The 19,348-nt window shown below is 42.9% G+C and overlaps 1 protein-coding gene across 1 annotated transcript in view; it reads left to right on the top strand.

Annotated features, from left to right (window-relative positions):
- LOC311108668 (intermembrane lipid transfer protein VPS13B-like) overlaps positions 1 to 17,410 on the top strand; it is a gene marked incomplete at its 3' end in the record, with an annotated part of 212,574 nt that extends 195,164 nt beyond the window's left edge. Inside the window, 3 exon segments of the mRNA XM_084151375.1 lie at positions 14,877 to 15,011; positions 15,435 to 15,614; positions 17,376 to 17,410. Coding sequence (XP_084007501.1) covers positions 14,877 to 15,011; positions 15,435 to 15,614; positions 17,376 to 17,410 — 350 coding nt within the window.
- Positions 17,411 to 19,348: the final 1,938 nt, after the last annotated feature.

Below are 19,348 nucleotides of genomic sequence, written 5' to 3'. Positions count from 1 at the left end.
CAATCCTCAGCCCTATACCCAAACCTCAGCCCCAACCCTCAGCCCTATACCCAAACCTCAGCCCCAATCCTCAGCCCTATACCCAAACCTCAGCCCCAATCCTCAGCCCTATACCCTAACCTCAGCCCCAATCCTCAGCCCTATACCCAAACCTCAGCCCCAATCCTCAGCCCTATACCCAAACCTCAGCCCCAATCCTCAGCCCTATACCCAAACCTCAGCCCCAATCCTCAGCCCTATACCCCAATCCTCTGTCTGTCAGTCAGTCAGTCTGTGTGTTTCCCCAGGTCTGCTCCTATAGGGGCACACACTCTCTCTCTCTCTCTCTCTCTCTCTCTCTCGTCTCTCTCTCTCTCTCTCCCCTCGTCTCTCTCTCTCTCCTCTCTCTCTGTCTCTCTCTCTCTCTCTCTCTCTCTCTCTCTCTCTCTGTGTCTCTCTCTCTCTCTCTCTCTCTCTCTCTCTCTCTCTCTCTCTCTCTCTCTCTCTCTCTCTCTCTGTCTCTCTCTCTCTCTCTTCCTCGTTCTCTCTCTCTCTCTCTCTCTGTCTCTCTCTCTCTCTCTCTCTCTCTCTCTCTCTCTCTCTCTCTCTCTCTCAGAGCTAATGGGGTGATGATGTTTATTGTCCTAGAGGTATCATCACAGGGTGTTAATGAAAAGTACTTGAATGCAAACATTGAGTTCCTCATTTTTAGATGTAGCTTGTCGTAGATAAATCGTGTCCTATTTTCCCAGAGAGCCATACCATTCCTCTGCCGGCGCGGCAGAGCAGAGCAGAGCAGAGCAGAGCAGAGCGGTGCATGCTGGAATGTGCAAAACATGGCTTTCAAGTACGCAGATGTTCTGTAAAAACACACACACACACACGTGCACACACAAATGACCCAAGTGCGGAGGTATGCAGAAAGCGTGGTGCAGAAGGGTTTGCTTCCACATCTCGTACTGCCTCATCAGTGTGATGTTACATCTCTTTCTGTTCTCTCCTGTCTTCTCTCTGTCTCTCTCTCTGTCTCTCTCTCTCTCTCTCTCTCTCTCTCTCTCTCTCTCTCTCTCTCTCTCTCTCTCTCTCTCTCTCTCTCTCTCTCTCTCTCTCTCTCTTCTCTGTTCTCTCTCTCTCTCTCTCTGGGATGGAAAGAGGGGAAGGGTACTACCCAGGGTGCTGCTCTACCAGGGAGGATTTGATGAAGTGCCGTACCCTCTGGTCTCCAGCTGTGTGTTTATGCACCACACACACCTGCCAGCCTGCCCCACACATATAACAACAACACACACCTGCCAGCCTTCCCCACACATATAACAACAACACACACCTGCCAGCCTGCCACACATACAGTGAGGGAAAAAGTATTTGATCCCCTGCTGATTATAATGATTTTTTGTACGTTGCCCACTGACAAAGAAATTATCCGTCTATAATTTTAATGGTAGTTTATTTGAACAGTGAGAGACAGAATAACAACAAAAAAATTGTGAAAAACGCATGTCAAAAATGTTATAAAATTGATTGCATTTTAATGAGGGAAATAAGTATTTGACCCTCTGCAAAACATGACTTAGTACTTGGTGGCAAACCCTTGTTGGCAATCACAGAGGTCAGACGTTTCTTGTAGTTGGCCACCAGGTTTGCTCACATCTCAGGAGGGATTTTGTCCCACACCTCTTTGCAGATCTTCTCCAAGTCATTAAGGTTTCGAGGCTGACGTTTGGCAACTCGAACCTTCAGCTCCCTCCACAAATTTACTATGGGATTAAGGTCTGGAAACTGGCTAGGCCACTCCAGGACCTTAATGTGCTTCTTCTTGAGCAACTCCTTTGTTGCCTTGGCCGTGTGTTTTGGGTCATTGTCATGCTGGAAATCCTTCCACGACCCATTTTCAATGCCCTGGCTGAGGGAAGGAGGTTCTCACCCAAGATTTGACGGTACATGGCCCCGTCCATCGTCCCTTTGATGCGGTAAAGTTGTCCTGTCCCCTTAGCAGAAAAACACCCCCAAAGCATAATGTTTCCACCTCCATGTTTGACGGTGGGGATGGTGTTCTTGGGGTCATAGGCAGCATTCCTCCTCCTCTAAACACGGCGAGTTGAGTTGATGCCAAAGAGCTCAATTTTGGTCTCATCTGACCACAACACTTTCACCCAGTTCTCCTCTAAATCATTCAGATGTTCATTGGCAAACTTCAGACGGGCATATATATGTGCTTTCTTGAGCAGGGGGACCTTGCGGGTGCTGCAGGATTTCAGTCCTTCACGGCGTAGTGTGTTACCAATTGTTTTCTTGGTGACAATGGTCCCAGCTGCCTTGAGATCATTGACAAGATCCTCCTGTGTAGTTCTGGGCTGATTCCTCACCGTTCTCATGATCATTGCAACTCCACGAGGTGAGATCTTGCATGGAGCCCCAGGCCGAGGGAGATTGACAGTTCTTTTGTGTTTCTTCCATTTGCGAATAATCGCACCAACTGTTGTCACCTTCTCACCAAGCTGCTTGGCGATGGTCTTGTAGCCCATTCCAGCCTTGTGTAGGTCTACAGTCTTGTCCCTGACATCCTTGGAGAGCTCTTTGGTCTTGGCCATGGTGGAGAGTTTGGAATCTGATTGATTGATTGCTTCTGTGGACAGGTGTCTTTTATACAGGTAGCAAACTGAGATTAGGAGCACTCCCTTTCAGCTCGTTACCTGTATAAAAGACACATGGGAGCCAGAAATCTTTCTGATTGAGAGGGGGTCAAATACTTATTTCCCTCATTAAAATGCAAATCAATTTATAACATTTTTGACATGCGTTTTTCTGAATTTTTTTGTTGTTATTCTGTCTCTCACTGTTCAAATAAACCTACCATTAAAACTATAGACTGATAATTTTTTTGTCAGTGGGCAAACGTACAAAATCAGCAGGGGATCAAATACTTTTTTCCCTCACTGTATAACAACAACACACACCTGCCAGCCTGCCCCACACATATAACAACAACACACACCTGCCAGCCTGCCCCACACATATAACAACAACACACACCTGCCAGCCTGCCCCACACATATAACAACAACACACACCTGCCAGCCTGCCCCACACATATAACAACAACACACACCTGCCAGCCTGCCCCACACATATAACAACAACACACACCTGCCAGCCTGCCCCACACATATAACAACAACACACACCTACCAGCCTGCCCCACACATATAACAACAACACACACCTGCCAGCCTGTCCCACACATATAACAACAACACACACCTGCCAGCCTGCCCCACAAATATAACAACAACACACACACGTGTACGCACACACACACACACCAACCACCATCAATCCCAGCCTATCCCCCTCTCTGAATGAGCAGCTCCTCCATCTCTCTCTGCATCATCCATGTGTGTAGGAGCTGAACAGCTGTCCTAAACGTTGCTCTCTCTCTCTCACTCACTCACTCACTCACTCACTCACTCACTCACTCACTCACTCACTCACTCACTCACTCACTCTTACTCACTCAGAGGCATTTATCACAGCTCACAGCCATACTGCTGCTAGGGCCATTTATCACAGTTCTGGACAACCTTTTATGCTTGAGAGTTTGAGAAAGAGTCTGGAGGCTTTTTGTGTGTGTGTGTGTGCGTGCGTGTGTGTGCGTGTGTGTGTGTGTGCGTGTGTGCGTGCGTGTGTGTGTGCGCACCATTTTCTGTGGGATAGTGTGTTTCCAGTAGATGGTTAGTTCAGAGGGGGAGCCACAGCCTCTTGGAGGATTTAAGGTGTTTTCAGGCTGTGATCACACACTCAATATCACCATGTATTCTATGATCAATAACTAGATATTGTTTCCAGAGAGAGAGAGAGGGAGGGAGGGAGTAGTCAACCTCTAAATCTAACTATAACCCCCTGCCTAATCCCATCCTCTAAATCTAACTATAACCCCATCCTCTAAATCTAACTATAACCCCCTGCCTAATCCCATCCTCTAAATCTAACTATAACCCCCTGCCTAATCCCATCCTCTAAATCTAACTATAACCCCCTGCCTAATCCCATCCTCTAAATATAACTATAACCCCCTGCCTAATCCCATCCTCTAAATATAACTATAACCCCCTGCCTAATCCCATCCTCTAAATCTAACTATAACCCCCTGCCTAATCCCATCCTCTAAATATAACTATAACCCCCTGCCTAATCCCATCCTCTAAATCTAACTATAACCCCCTGCCTAATCCCATCCTCTAAATATAACTATAACCCCCTGCCTAATCCCATCCTCTAAATCTAACTATAACCCCCTGCCTAATCCCATCCTCTAAATATAACTATAACCCCCTGCCTAATCCCATCCTCTAAATCTAACTATAACCCCCTGCCTAATCCCATCCTCTAAATATAACTATAACCCCCTGCCTAATCCCATCCTCTAAATATAACTATAACCCCCTGCCTAATCCCATCCTCTAAATATAACTATAACCCCCTGCCTAATCCCATCCTCTAAATATAACTATAACCCCCTGCCTAATCACATCCTCTAAATATAACTATAACCCCCTGCCTAATCCCATCCTCTAAATATAACTATAACCCCCTGCCTAATCACATCCTCTAAATCTAACTATAACCCTCCCTTTCATTCACCTACAGCCATTAGGTTATTTGTTAGGATAAACCAGTGCAGCCAGAGACGCTGTATTCCCCTCTGGGAGCAGATCGCTAGATGAAAGGCTGCAGCAGTCTGGTAACCAGGGCTCAGCACCACGATGACACCAGTGGTCCAGTGGCCCACTCTGCTCTCTAAAGAGGAGCGTTTGAAGTTGTATGTCTCTCTGCACCACCATGATCCATCACAGCAGATGGAGGAAGGAAAGGCTAGGAGGAGAAGGAGGTAGAGAGAGAGGAGGAGGGAGAGAGAGAGAGAGAAGAGGGAGGAGAAGGAGGAGGTAGAGAGAGAGAGAGAGGGAGGAGAAGGAGGAGTAGGAGAAGGAGGTAGAGAGAGAGGGAGGAGAAGGAGGAGGAGGTAGAGGGAGGAGGAGGAGGAAGAGGTAGAGGAAGGAGAAGGAGAAGGAGGAGTAGGAGAGGGAGGAGGAGGTAGAGAGAGAGAGAGAGGGAGGAGGAGTAGGAGAAGGAGGTAGAGAGAGGGAGGAGAAGGAGGAGTAGGAGAGGGAGGAGGAGGAGGGGGATAGAGAGAGAGAGAGAGGGAGGGAGGGAGGAGAAGTAGGAGTAGGAGTGGGAGGAGAAGGAGGAGGTAGATAGATAGAGGGAGGAGAAGGAGAAGTAGGAGAGGGAGGAGAAGGAGAAGTAGGAGAGGGAGGAGGAGGAGGAGGAGGTAGAGGGAGGAGGAGGAGAAGTAGGAGAGGGAGGAGAAGGAGAGGGAGGAGGAGGAGGAGGTAGAGGGAGGAGGAGGAGTAGGAGGAGAGGGAGGAGAATGAGGAGGAGGAGGAGGAGGAGAGGGAGGAGGAAAGGAGGAGAAATAGAGGTAGGGGTGATCTGATGTCTGACTCCAACCTGCCTGGATTTATAAACACTATGATCCTGGAAGGCATCCAGACTAGAGACTGTTCCATAATAATGAACTGGTTCCCTTCCAGATCAGAAAGCTGTGTTTAAACCCCCCAACCCTACCACCAAGCTGCTTCATTAACTCAATATTATCCCTGCTATATCATACATCCCATTGTATCCCTCTGAAATACTTTCCATTCATTCGTCAGTGAAATTCGTCAGTGAAACAACTACTTTTTCCTGTGCTACCAACTGCTCCTTCAGACACCCAGCAGTTTAGAGTCAGATTCAGGCCAGAACTTCTCTTCTCTGGACACTAGCTGGTAGGAAATGAAACCTTGTGTCTCTGTGAAGTGGACTGTGGAAGTTAGAAGATGAAAAATACATCCTTATTGGAACAGGTGGTGTCAGAGTTTTATATGATTCCTCAGACAGGAATTCTCTCTCCTCTCGGGTGTCTGGCATCCCTGGTGTTTCATATTCCAAAACCTCCCAATATCTATTACGAATCAGACCCCTGTTATGTTGTACCCAGTATATATTACCAATCAGACCCCTGTTATGTTGTACCCAGTATATATTACCAATCAGACCCCTGTTATGTTGTACCCAGTATCTATTACCAATCAGACCCCTGTTATGTTGTACCCAGTATCTATTACCAATCAGACCCCTGTTATGTTGTACCCAGTATCTATTACCAATCAGACACCTGTTATGTTGTACCCAGTATCTATTACCAATCAGACCCCTGTTATGTTGTACCCAGTATCTATTACCAATCAGACCCCTGTTATGTTGTACCCAGTATCTATTACCAATCAGACCCCTGTTATGTTGTACCCAGTATCTATTACCAATCAGACCCCTGTTATGTTGTACCCAGTATATATTACCAATCAGACCCCTGTTATGTTGTACCCAGTATCTATTACCAATCAGACCCCTGTTATGTTGTACCCAGTATCTATTACCAATCAGACCTCTGTTATGTTGTACCCAGTATCTATTACCAATCAGACCCCTGTTATGTTGTACCCAGTATCTATTACCAATCAGACCCCTGTTATGTTGTACCCAGTATCTATTACCAATCAGACCCCTGTTATGTTGTACCCAGTATCTATTACCAATCAGACCCCTGTTATGTTGTACCCAGTATCTATTACCAATCAGACCCCTGTTATGTTGTACCCAGTATATATTACCAATCAGACCCCTGTTATGTTGTACCCAGTATCTATTACCAATCAGACCCCTGTTATGTCGTACCCAGTATCTATTACCAATCAGACCTCTGTTATGTTGTACCCAGTATCTATTACCAATCAGACCCCTGTTATGTTGTACCCAGTATCTATTACCAATCAGACCCCTGTTATGTTGTACCCAGTATCTATTACCAATCAGACCCCTGTTATGTTGTACCCAGTATCTATTACCAATCAGACCCCTGTTATGTTGTACCCAGTATCTATTACCAATCAGACCTCTGTTATGTTGTACCCAGTATCTATTACCAATCAGACCTCTGTTATGTTGTACCCAGTATCTATTACCAATCAGACCCCTGTTATGTTGTACCCAGTATCTATTACCAATCAGACCCCTGTTATGTTGTACCCAGTATCTATTACCAATCAGACCTCTGTTATGTTGTACCCGGTATCTATTACCAATCAGACCCCTGTTATGTTGTACCCAGTATCTATTACCAATCAGACCTCTGTTATGTTGTACCCAGTATCTATTACCAATCAGACCCCTGTTATGTTGTACCCAGTATCTATTACCAATCAGACCTCTGTTATGTTGTACCCAGTATATATTACCAATCAGACCTCTGTTATGTTGTACCCAGTATCTATTACCAATCAGACCTCTGTTATGTTGTACCCAGTATATATTACCAATCAGACCCCTGTTATGTTGTACCCAGTATCTATTACCAATCAGACCCCTGTTATGTTGTACCCAGTATCTATTACCAATCAGACCCCTGTTATGTTGTACCCAGTATCTATTACCAATCAGACCTCTGTTATGTTGTACCCAGTATCTATTACCAATCAGACCTCTGTTATGTTGTACCCAGTATCTATTACCAATCAGACCTCTGTTATGTTGTACCCAGTATCTATTACCAATCAGACCTCTGTTATGTTGTACCCAGTATATATTACCAATCAGACCCCTGTTATGTTGTACCCAGTATCTATTACCAATCAGACCCCTGTTATGTTGTACCCAGTATCTATTACCAATCAGACCTCTGTTATGTTGTACCCAGTATCTATTACCAATCAGACCCCTGTTATGTTGTACCCAGTATCTATTACCAATCAGACCTCTGTTATGTTGTACCCAGTATCTATTACCAATCAGACCCCTGTTATGTTGTACCCAGTATCTATTACCAATCAGACCCCTGTTATGTTGTACCCAGTATCTATTACCAATCAGACCCCTGTTATGTTGTACCCAGTATCTATTACCAATCAGACCCCTGTTATGTTGTACCCAGTATCTATTACCAATCAGACCCCTGTTATGTTGTACCCAGTATCTATTACCAATCAGACCCCTGTTATGTTGTACCCAGTATCTATTACCAATCAGACCCCTGTTATGTTGTACCCAGTATCTATTACCAATCAGACCCCTGTTATGTTGTACCCAGTATCTATTACCAATCAGACCCCTGTTATGTTGTACCCAGTATCTATTACCAATCAGACCTCTGTTATGTTGTACCCAGTATCTATTACCAATCAGACCCCTGTTATGTTGTACCCAGTATCTATTACCAATCAGACCCCTGTTATGTTGTACCCAGTATCTATTACCAATCAGACCCCTGTTATGTTGTACCCAGTATCTATTACCAATCAGACCTCTGTTATGTTGTACCCAGTATCTATTACCAATCAGACCTCTGTTATGTTGTACCCAGTATCTATTACCAATCAGACCCCTGTTATGTTGTACCCAGTATCTATTACCAATCAGACCCCTGTTATGTTGTACCCAGTATATATTACCAATCAGACCCCTGTTATGTTGTACCCAGTATCTATTACCAATCAGACCCCTGTTATGTTGTACCCTGTATCTATTACCAATCAGACCCCTGTTATGTTGTACCCAGTATCTATTACCAATCAGACCCCTGTTATGTTGTACCCAGTATCTATTACCAATCAGACCTCTGTTATGTTGTACCCAGTATCTATTACCAATCAGACCTCTGTTATGTTGTACCCAGTATCTATTACCAATCAGACCTCTGTTATGTTGTACCCAGTATCTATTACCAATCAGACCCCTGTTATGTTGTACCCAGTATCTATTACCAATCAGACCCCTGTTATGTTGTACCCAGTATCTATTACCAATCAGACCCCTGTTATGTTGTACCCAGTATCTATTACCAATCAGACCTCTGTTATGTTGTACCCAGTATCTATTACCAATCAGACCTCTGTTATGTTGTACCCAGTATCTATTACCAATCAGACCTCTGTTATGTTGTACCCAGTATCTATTACCAATCAGACCTCTGTTATGTTGTACCCAGTATCTATTACCAATCAGACCCCTGTTATGTTGTACCCAGTATCTATTACCAATCAGACCCCTGTTATGTTGTACCCAGTATCTATTACCAATCAGACCCCTGTTATGTTGTACCCAGTATCTATTACCAATCAGACCCCTGTTATGTTGTACCCAGTATATATTACCAATCAGACCCCTGTTATGTTGTACCCAGTATCTATTACCAATCAGACCCCTGTTATGTTGTACCCAGTATCTATTACCAATCAGACCCCTGTTATGTTGTACCCAGTATATATTACCAATCAGACACCTGTTATGTTGTACCCAGTATATATTACCAATCAGACCCCTGTTATGTTGTACCCAGTATCTATTACCAATCAGACCCCTGTTATGTTGTACCCAGTATCTATTACCAATCAGACCCCTGTTATGTTGTACCCAGTATCTATTACCAATCAGACCTCTGTTATGTTGTACCCAGTATCTATTACCAATCAGACCTCTGTTATGTTGTACCCAGTATCTATTACCAATCAGACCTCTGTTATGTTGTACCCAGTATCTATTACCAATCAGACCTCTGTTATGTTGTACCCAGTATCTATTACCAATCAGACCCCTGTTATGTTGTACCCAGTATCTATTACCAATCAGACCCCTGTTATGTTGTACCCAGTATCTATTACCAATCAGACCTCTGTTATGTTGTACCCAGTATCTATTACCAATCAGACCCCTGTTATGTTGTACCCAGTATCTATTACCAATCAGACCTCTGTTATGTTGTACCCAGTATCTATTACCAATCAGACCCCTGTTATGTTGTACCCAGTATCTATTACCAATCAGACCCCTGTTATGTTGTACCCAGTATCTATTACCAATCAGACCCCTGTTATGTTGTACCCAGTATCTATTACCAATCAGACCCCTGTTATGTTGTACCCAGTATCTATTACCAATCAGACCCCTGTTATGTTGTACCCAGTATCTATTACCAATCAGACCCCTGTTATGTTGTACCCAGTATCTATTACCAATCAGACCCCTGTTATGTTGTACCCAGTATCTATTACCAATCAGACCCCTGTTATGTTGTACCCAGTATCTATTACCAATCAGACCTCTGTTATGTTGTACCCAGTATCTATTACCAATCAGACCCCTGTTATGTTGTACCCAGTATCTATTACCAATCAGACCCCTGTTATGTTGTACCCAGTATCTATTACCAATCAGACCCCTGTTATGTTGTACCCAGTATCTATTACCAATCAGACCTCTGTTATGTTGTACCCAGTATCTATTACCAATCAGACCTCTGTTATGTTGTACCCAGTATCTATTACCAATCAGACCCCTGTTATGTTGTACCCAGTATCTATTACCAATCAGACCCCTGTTATGTTGTACCCAGTATATATTACCAATCAGACCCCTGTTATGTTGTACCCAGTATCTATTACCAATCAGACCCCTGTTATGTTGTACCCAGTATCTATTACCAATCAGACCCCTGTTATGTTGTACCCAGTATCTATTACCAATCAGACCCCTGTTATGTTGTACCCAGTATCTATTACCAATCAGACCTCTGTTATGTTGTACCCAGTATCTATTACCAATCAGACCTCTGTTATGTTGTACCCAGTATCTATTACCAATCAGACCTCTGTTATGTTGTACCCAGTATCTATTACCAATCAGACCCCTGTTATGTTGTACCCAGTATCTATTACCAATCAGACCCCTGTTATGTTGTACCCAGTATCTATTACCAATCAGACCCCTGTTATGTTGTACCCAGTATCTATTACCAATCAGACCTCTGTTATGTTGTACCCAGTATCTATTACCAATCAGACCTCTGTTATGTTGTACCCAGTATCTATTACCAATCAGACCTCTGTTATGTTGTACCCAGTATCTATTACCAATCAGACCTCTGTTATGTTGTACCCAGTATCTATTACCAATCAGACCCCTGTTATGTTGTACCCAGTATCTATTACCAATCAGACCCCTGTTATGTTGTACCCAGTATCTATTACCAATCAGACCCCTGTTATGTTGTACCCAGTATCTATTACCAATCAGACCCCTGTTATGTTGTACCCAGTATATATTACCAATCAGACCCCTGTTATGTTGTACCCAGTATCTATTACCAATCAGACCCCTGTTATGTTGTACCCAGTATCTATTACCAATCAGACCCCTGTTATGTTGTACCCAGTATATATTACCAATCAGACACCTGTTATGTTGTACCCAGTATCTATTACCAATCAGACCCCTGTTATGTTGTACCCAGTATCTATTACCAATCAGACCCCTGTTATGTTGTACCCAGTATCTATTACCAATCAGACCCCTGTTATGTTGTACCCAGTATCTATTACAAATCAGACCTCTGTTATGTTGTACCCAGTATCTATTACCAATCAGACCCCTGTTATGTTGTACCCAGTATATATTACCAATCAGACCCCTGTTATGTTGTACCCAGTATCTATTACAAATCAGACCTCTGTTATGTTGTACCCAGTATATATTACCAATCAGACCCCTGTTATGTTGTACCCAGTATATATTACCAATCAGACCCCTGTTATGTTGTACCCAGTATCTATTACAAATCAGACCTCTGTTATGTTGTACCCAGTATCTATTACCAATCAGACCCCTGTTATGTTGTACCCAGTATATATTACCAGTCAGACCCCTGTTATGTTGTACCCAGTATATATTACCAATCAGACCCCTGTTATGTGTTTGAGACCTCCTCTCACCATAAACCCTGTTATGTCCTCTCACCATAGAAATAACACACTGTCGTCTTAGGAAACATGGCAACCAGGGACTTCTTCCAGGCCTCCTGTCTGCCTGCCTGCCTGGGGTTGGGGAAGACAGGTGTGAGTCAGGAGTTAGAGAGGACAGACTCTGGGGTTTACTGAGCTCAGTATGGGCTTTGATTAGTTACCATGAATTAACATCTCAGTGTTGAACAGACTCAACTATACTGTATAAAGCCATATGCTACAGTATTGTACAGGCATCTGACTGCTTACTGTGGTCGATAATAAGTCATTTCATGTCAATTAATTCAGATACAGCGATTAATTTGATCTGTAATCTTCAGATAATAATATTAATAATAATTGTAATAATAGTAATAATAGTAGTAATAATATCAATAATAATAATAATAATTAGTACTGATAGTAGTAATAATGATAATAGTAATAATAATAGTAATAATAATAATAGTACTGATATTAGTAATAATGAAAATAATAATAACAGCAATAATAATAATAGTACTGATAGTAGTAATAATGATGATAATAATAGTAATAATAATAATAGTACTGATAGTAGTAATAATGATAATAATAATAGTAATACTAATAGTAGTACTGATAGTAGTAATAGTGATAATAATAATACTAATAGCAATAATAATAATAGTACTGATCGTAGTAATAATGACAATAATAATAATACTGATAGTAGTAATAATGATGATAATAATAATAGTACTGATAGTAGTAATAATGATAATAATAATAGTAATACTAATAGTAGTACTGATAGTAGTAATAGTGATAATAATAATACTAATAGCAATAATAATAATAGTACTGATCGTAGTAATAATGACAATAATAATAATACTGATAGTAGTAATAATGATGATAATAATAATAGTACTGATAGTAGTAATAATAATAATAATAGTACTGATAGTAGTAATAATGATTATAATAATAGTAATACTACTAATAATAGTACTGATAGTAGTAATAATACTGATAGTAGTAATAATGATGATAATAATAGTAATAATAATAATAGTACTGATAGTAGTAATAATGATGCTAGTAGTAATAATAATACTAATAATACTGATAGTAGTAATAATGATAATGATGATAATAATAATAGTAATAATAGTCATGTCCTTTTCCCAGATACACAAAAAAACACGCTAAAGCCTGTCACATGCTCCCCAGTCAACACAGTTTGCACCATGTTATGAAAACATTTTGTGACATTTTTGTTTGTTTTTGTGTTCGGCATTATAACAAATGCGCTTTCTCCCGCGTTGGATACGGTCACTGTCTGTGGTTCTGAAACATAATCTTCAGTGCTCATTAGAATTGGCGCCTTTCCCTATGTTGCTATGTGCATAATAGAAATGTTAACCAGCAAATAGGGATTGTTAACCAGCATACAGGAAGCAGTAGCGGAAATGAGGAAACGGCCTTAATTGTCTAAGAAAAGTGAGGAGAGAGGAAACCCCAATTTAATTAGGTCTAGAATCAATAGCCTAACTGTTAAATAGGCCTGGCTTTATAAATCATCCATATATATATACAGAAATAAGACAGATCTTGCTTCTGTTGCCTGTTTGAGTGTTTGTTTAATATCCTACTGATTCAGTGAGCACCAAGCCTCACGCAACGGCAAAATGTTGGATAAAGCAGTTTTCACAGATTCAGCTGTTTTTAATCTCTGCTATGCTGTAATAAAAGCTTTTTAAAAATAACATGTTAGAACAGACTGGTATGACTTATAATTGATTTAGTGTTGTTTACACTGTTCCCAACAGGCAGAAAAATGATATTGGAATCTAACAGCACCTGTTTGTCACACATAATATGCACACAGCTCTCACTCCTATACCCTCCTTTATCTAGATCTCCTTCTTATTGTTATGATTACTATTATTATTATTATGATCATTTTATTAAATAGTAATGTCGTTATCATTAGAAGGCTTTGTATAGCAGCCTTGCATAACCACCATGGAGCTGTAGGCCTGAGAGCGCGTCCTGTTTAGTCTTAATACCCTAACTTATTTAGGCTTGTAGTTCAATATATAGGCTACTGTATCTATCAATCAATCATTCATTTGTTCATGCCATCACACAGCATACGAGACATGCTTTGAAATTCAATCAAGCGTTTTAGTTTTGAAATTAAATAACAAAGGGAGCTTTGAATAATTAGACAAAAAAAAACAAAAAAACGCAATTCACGAATGCAAGCTGCTGTAATAAAGGCTTTATATATAATTTTTTCATTCGAACAGACTCTCTGGTTTATCTGATTTATTTAGTGTTGTTTACACTGTACACAAATAATATTATTGTAATCTAACAGCACCTGTTTGGCACACATAATACTCAGTTAACGCTTGCTCCTATACCCTCCTTTTCCATGATCTCCAGGAGAGCGAGACAACGTGCGGCAGTCACACAGGCACTCGCTGTCATCAACAGTGTGACCATCGGGCTCTTTCTGGAGTTATTTTGTGTCTTCATTACTCTCTGTGTACTGTGAGAGAGTTAAAGGGTCCAGGCTCTCTGTGTACTGTGAGAGAGTTACAGGATCCAGGGCTGTGTACTGTGAGAGTGTTAAAGGGTCCAGGCTCTCTGTGTACAGTGAGAGAGTTACAGGATCCAGGGCTGTGTACTGTGAGAGTGTTAAAGGGTCCAGGCTCTCTGTGTACTGTGAGAGAGTTAAAGGGTCCAGGCTCTCTGTGTACTGTGAGAGAGTTAAAGGATCCAGGCTCTCTGTGTACTGTGAGAGAGTTAAAGGGTCCAGGCTCTCTGTGTACTGTGAGAGAGTTAAAGGGTCAAGGCTCTCTGTGTACTGTGAGAGAGTTGCAGGTCCAGGGCTAACCTGAAACACTCTTTAAGGGTCCAGAGGTCAACAACAATTAAAGGCCAATCCGTAGTTTAACGAAGCAGCAGCAGTGTTTAAACCTTCACCAGAGCAGCCCCGCCCCCCACTTCATTTTCAGTTGTTGTTTTTATTAGGTGTGAAGTCTCCCTCTCCTTCTCCGACCCTGGAGGCCTCGGTCCAGAACGTGGAGCTGAAATTCTGCAGCAGAGCCACGGTGAACTGCGCCGGGGGAACCGTGGGAGCTGTTAAAGTGTGTGCCAGGACCCCAGGTGTGTGCAGCTGTGCCCTGTTAAACTTTACTGCCTGTGTGGAAGAGCCTTACCCCCACACCGTGCCGCGCCTAGACCCTTCTCTTTCACTTTCACTCACTCACAGTCCTCCACTCCTCCCTGGACTTCAGTCCAGATGTTTAGTTTCTGTGTGTGTCACCGCTGGTCTCAGGGGGCTCTGTCATTGAGATCAGGGCTTTTCTCTTTCTCTGATGTCTGGAACAGAATGGATGACTCTCCGCACACTGATCTCCATATCACCACTATAGCTGACAGACCCAGAACAGTTCAACAGCAGGTCACCCACAGGACTACACTACTTGTAGAATCAATTTTCAATTCACTTTCCCTAGATCCAGACTGATGTAGTTACATTGTCTCTTTGTTCCCGGATGAATAAAGTTCTCCTCTCCTTCTCTCCAGGTTCACCAGAGGGAATAAAGGAGAAGCTGGTTCCTCTGCTGCAGGGTCCATCTGACACTAAGGAGCTCCACCAGAGTCGCTGGCTCAATGAGATCCGTAAACCTGAGTCCCTGCTGTCCCCTGACCTCCTTGCCTTCTCGATACAGATACCCCAGCACGGGGACGACTGCCGCAACTCTGGTAGGCCTGACGTCTCTATACCTAGAGTAGCTAGCTAGTACGGTAGATGAAACCTCTGGTCTGGTATACTTATCATACCTTAGTCCTTCAGACCAGGTAAGTCATCTACCTCCTATCCCACGTCTAGTCCACAATACTGAAGTCCTCAACAGGTCATGTCATCATTCAGAGTCCTACCCTCCCGTGTGTTTGTCCTGTAAGCTGTTTTCCACTCTGTCTTCAAGTGTTATTGGAAACAGGATGACAGTTGACATTGTTGAAGCTTTACATGCAGCTGGTGTTCTCTGGACAGTCATGTCTCACTGTCAGTACGATGCAGAGCTAACCTCTTTATGACTAACGTCCAAGGCTGAACTGAAAGGAGTTCCCCTGGCCCTGGACCACAGCTTTCTGCTGCTATTGTCCTTCAGTGCACGTGTGATACAGTAATCAGGGGTGGACTTGGAAGGGGAACAGATTTGAAGGGAGAGATGGAGGTGGATTGCTACCATCTCTGGTGGAATGGAAGGGGCATGATGGATGAAGCCTGTGGGTTGGTGTGACTGAGTCAGTAGGAGCTGTTACTAAGAACTGAGCAGAGTAAGTGACTAGGCCTTGAAGCCCAGAGCTCCCATGCTGCTTCAGGAGAGAAGTGGAGCAGAGTGTCCGGTAGCCTTTTGGTGCTCTCCTCAGACAGAGCCGGCCAGAGAGAGAGAGCATTCTGGGAGGTGTCCTGGCTGGAAAAGAGACACCAGCATTAAAGGGATCTACTAGTTTCCTCTGGAACTTTAGAATCTTGTAAATTCTTCATCCCCCTCTCATGAGGTATCTCAAAGCCCTTCTTTATACACGACTTTACTAATCAAAATAGAGTCCAGTAAGCAGCTCAAAAATGGATGTGTGGACATTCCTTTATGTCCAGGTGGCTCAGTGTTTTGGACTGTTATGGACAGTCATCATAGAAACAAGCACATAACAAAGGTTTGCCTTAACTTATAGGCCCTTGTTTGTCCAGTAGTTCTCACTCTTCCAGACCTGTGGAGACGTTCTGTATCCTTACTCCAACTCCTTGTTTGTCCAGTAGTTCTCACTCTTCCAGACCTGTGGAGGCGTTCTGTATCCTTACTCCAACTCCTTGTTTGTCCAGTAGTTCTCACTGTTCCAGACCTGTGGAGATGTTCTGTATCCTTACTCCAACTCCTTGTTTGTCCAGTAGTTCTCACTCTTCCAGACCTGTGGAGACGTTCTGTATCCTTACTCCAACTCCTTGTTTGTCCAGTAGTTCTCACTGTTCCAGACCTGTGGAGACGTTCTGTATCCTTACTCCAACTCCTTGTTTGTCCAGTAGTTCTCACTCTTCCAGACCTGTGGAGACGTTCTGTATCCTTACTCCAACTCCTTGTTTGTCCAGTAGTTCTCACTGTTCCAGACCTGTGGAGACGTTCTGTATCCTTACTCCAACTCCTTGTTTGTCCAGTAGTTCTCACTGTTCCAGACCTGTGGAAACTTTCTGTATCCTTACTCCAACTCTGGGGGTAAAACATTGCCGTAGAGACTGAGATCTGTGAGTTATCCAGCCGGCAGCGTTCATTGTTTGTGTCCTAATAGGTAGTGACCCCTGGGAGAAGACATACTGTACCGTTCCCATAGAGACTAAGCGATATCAGTGTCCTCCTAGGGAGTTACTGAATCTGCAGCGTTGAGTCTCCTCACCCAGTGAGGTCTTGAATATCAGTATGTCATCACCCTCTCCACGTATCCCAGTCCCGTCCCCTTCTCCAGCACTGTCATCCCGGCGTTCCCGACAGCGTTCCTAACCAGAGGATCTATCCCCGGGAATCCTCCCCGCTCCATAGGATTCCACCAGCAGATTGATGCCTCTGGAAAAAGGCATCACATCCTTCTTCACTGAGAGTCTCTAAAACCTTAGGAAGAAAAGAGAGAGGGGGAGATGTGTCCTAAATGATTCCCTATATAGTGCACTACTTTTGACCAGAGCCTTATGGGCCATATATGGGGAATAAGGAGACATTTGGGACGCAGGAACGGAGGGAGTCTCCTGTGCACTCTGGGCCGTCTCTCCTGGCTAAGGACACATACAGGAGAATCTGAAAAACCACATGAAAAATAATATCCCTCAAGTATTAGTCTGTTGTCTTCAGAGCCTGAATGTACATCACTTTTAATACAGGCTGCGGAGATTCATCGTGTGGCCTTGACGTAAACTCTAAAGCTGCTCACTGAATCGTGCCGGGTCCACGGCTCCTAAACGTGTCACTGCTGAAATGGAGCTCAGAGCTCACTTCAGACCTGACTTGTAGTAAGAGATCTGTGGCTCTGCCGAGGTTTAAAACGTAGAGGGATTTGTGAGGTTAACCCGATCCAGGAATTCTCCTCTATCAAATGCCACTCAGTCAATCACTGTGTTGTTACATGTTGTAAAAGAAAAATGGATGACTTTCACTCATACTATACACCAGACAAGCAGACTATACTCGTCAATAATGGACATCTTCAGACTGTACTAGTCAATAATGGACATCTTCAGACTGTACTAGTCAATACTGGACGTCATCAGACTGTACTAGTCAATACTGGACGTCATCAGACTGTACTAGTCAATACTGGACGTCATCAGACTGTACTAGTCAATACTGGACGTCATCAGACTGTACTAGTCAATACTGGACGTCATCAGACTGTACTAGTCAATACTGGACGTCATCAGACTGTACTAGTCAATACTGGACGTCATCAGACTGTACTAGTCAATACTGGACGTCATCAGACTGTACTAGTCAATACTGGACGTCATCAGACTGTACTAGTCAATACTGGACGTCATCAGACTGTACTAGTCAATACTGGACGTCATCAGACTGTACTAGTCAATACTGGACGTCATCAGACTGTACTAGTCAATACTGGACGTCATCAGACTGTACTAGTCAATACTGGACGTCATCAGACTGTACTAGTCAATACTGGACGTCATCAGACTGTACTAGTCAATACTGGACGTCATCAGACTGTACTAGTCAATACTGGACGTCATCAGACTGTACTAGTCAATACTGGACGTCATCAGACTGTACTAGTCAATACTGGACGTCATCAGACTGTACTAGTCAATAATGGACGTCATCAGACTGTACTAGTCAATACTGGACGTCATCAGACTGCACTAGTCAATACTGGACGTCATCAGACTGTACTAGTCAATACTGGACGTCATCAGACTGTACTAGTCAATACTGGACGTCATCAGACTGTACTAGTCAATACTGGACGTCATCAGACTGTACTAGTCAATACTGGACGTCATCAGACTGTACTAGTCAATACTGGACGTCATCAGACTGTACTAGTCAATACTGGACGTCATCAGACTGTACTAGTCAATACTGGACGTCATCAGACTGTACTAGTCAATACTGGACGTCATCAGACTGTACTAGTCAATACTAGTAGTGTACTAGTCATAATATGATGGATGAAGGGAGAGTCATTGATAATATTTTCTGAACGTTGTAATGATCAGAGTATACATTTTAAAGGAACATTGTATTTCTGACACTGAGTCCTCTTTAGTCTGTAGAGATATATATTTGGAGGAACCTCAGTAAAGTCTATCTAGTGCTCAGTAGACTATTACCATGATTTAGAGAGTAGCATGTTTCAGCAAAGCAATGCCTCATAAATGCAGTACATATTTTTGAATATTAAAACCTGATCCGAACACAAGACAGAAGACC

This window comes from Coregonus lavaretus, assembly GCF_964263955.1.
Source record: "Coregonus lavaretus genome assembly, chromosome: 3".
NCBI lineage: Eukaryota > Metazoa > Chordata > Actinopteri > Salmoniformes > Salmonidae > Coregonus > Coregonus lavaretus.
The sequence above is the reverse complement of the archived record's forward strand: the minus strand, read 5'-3'. Positions and strand labels throughout refer to the sequence as shown.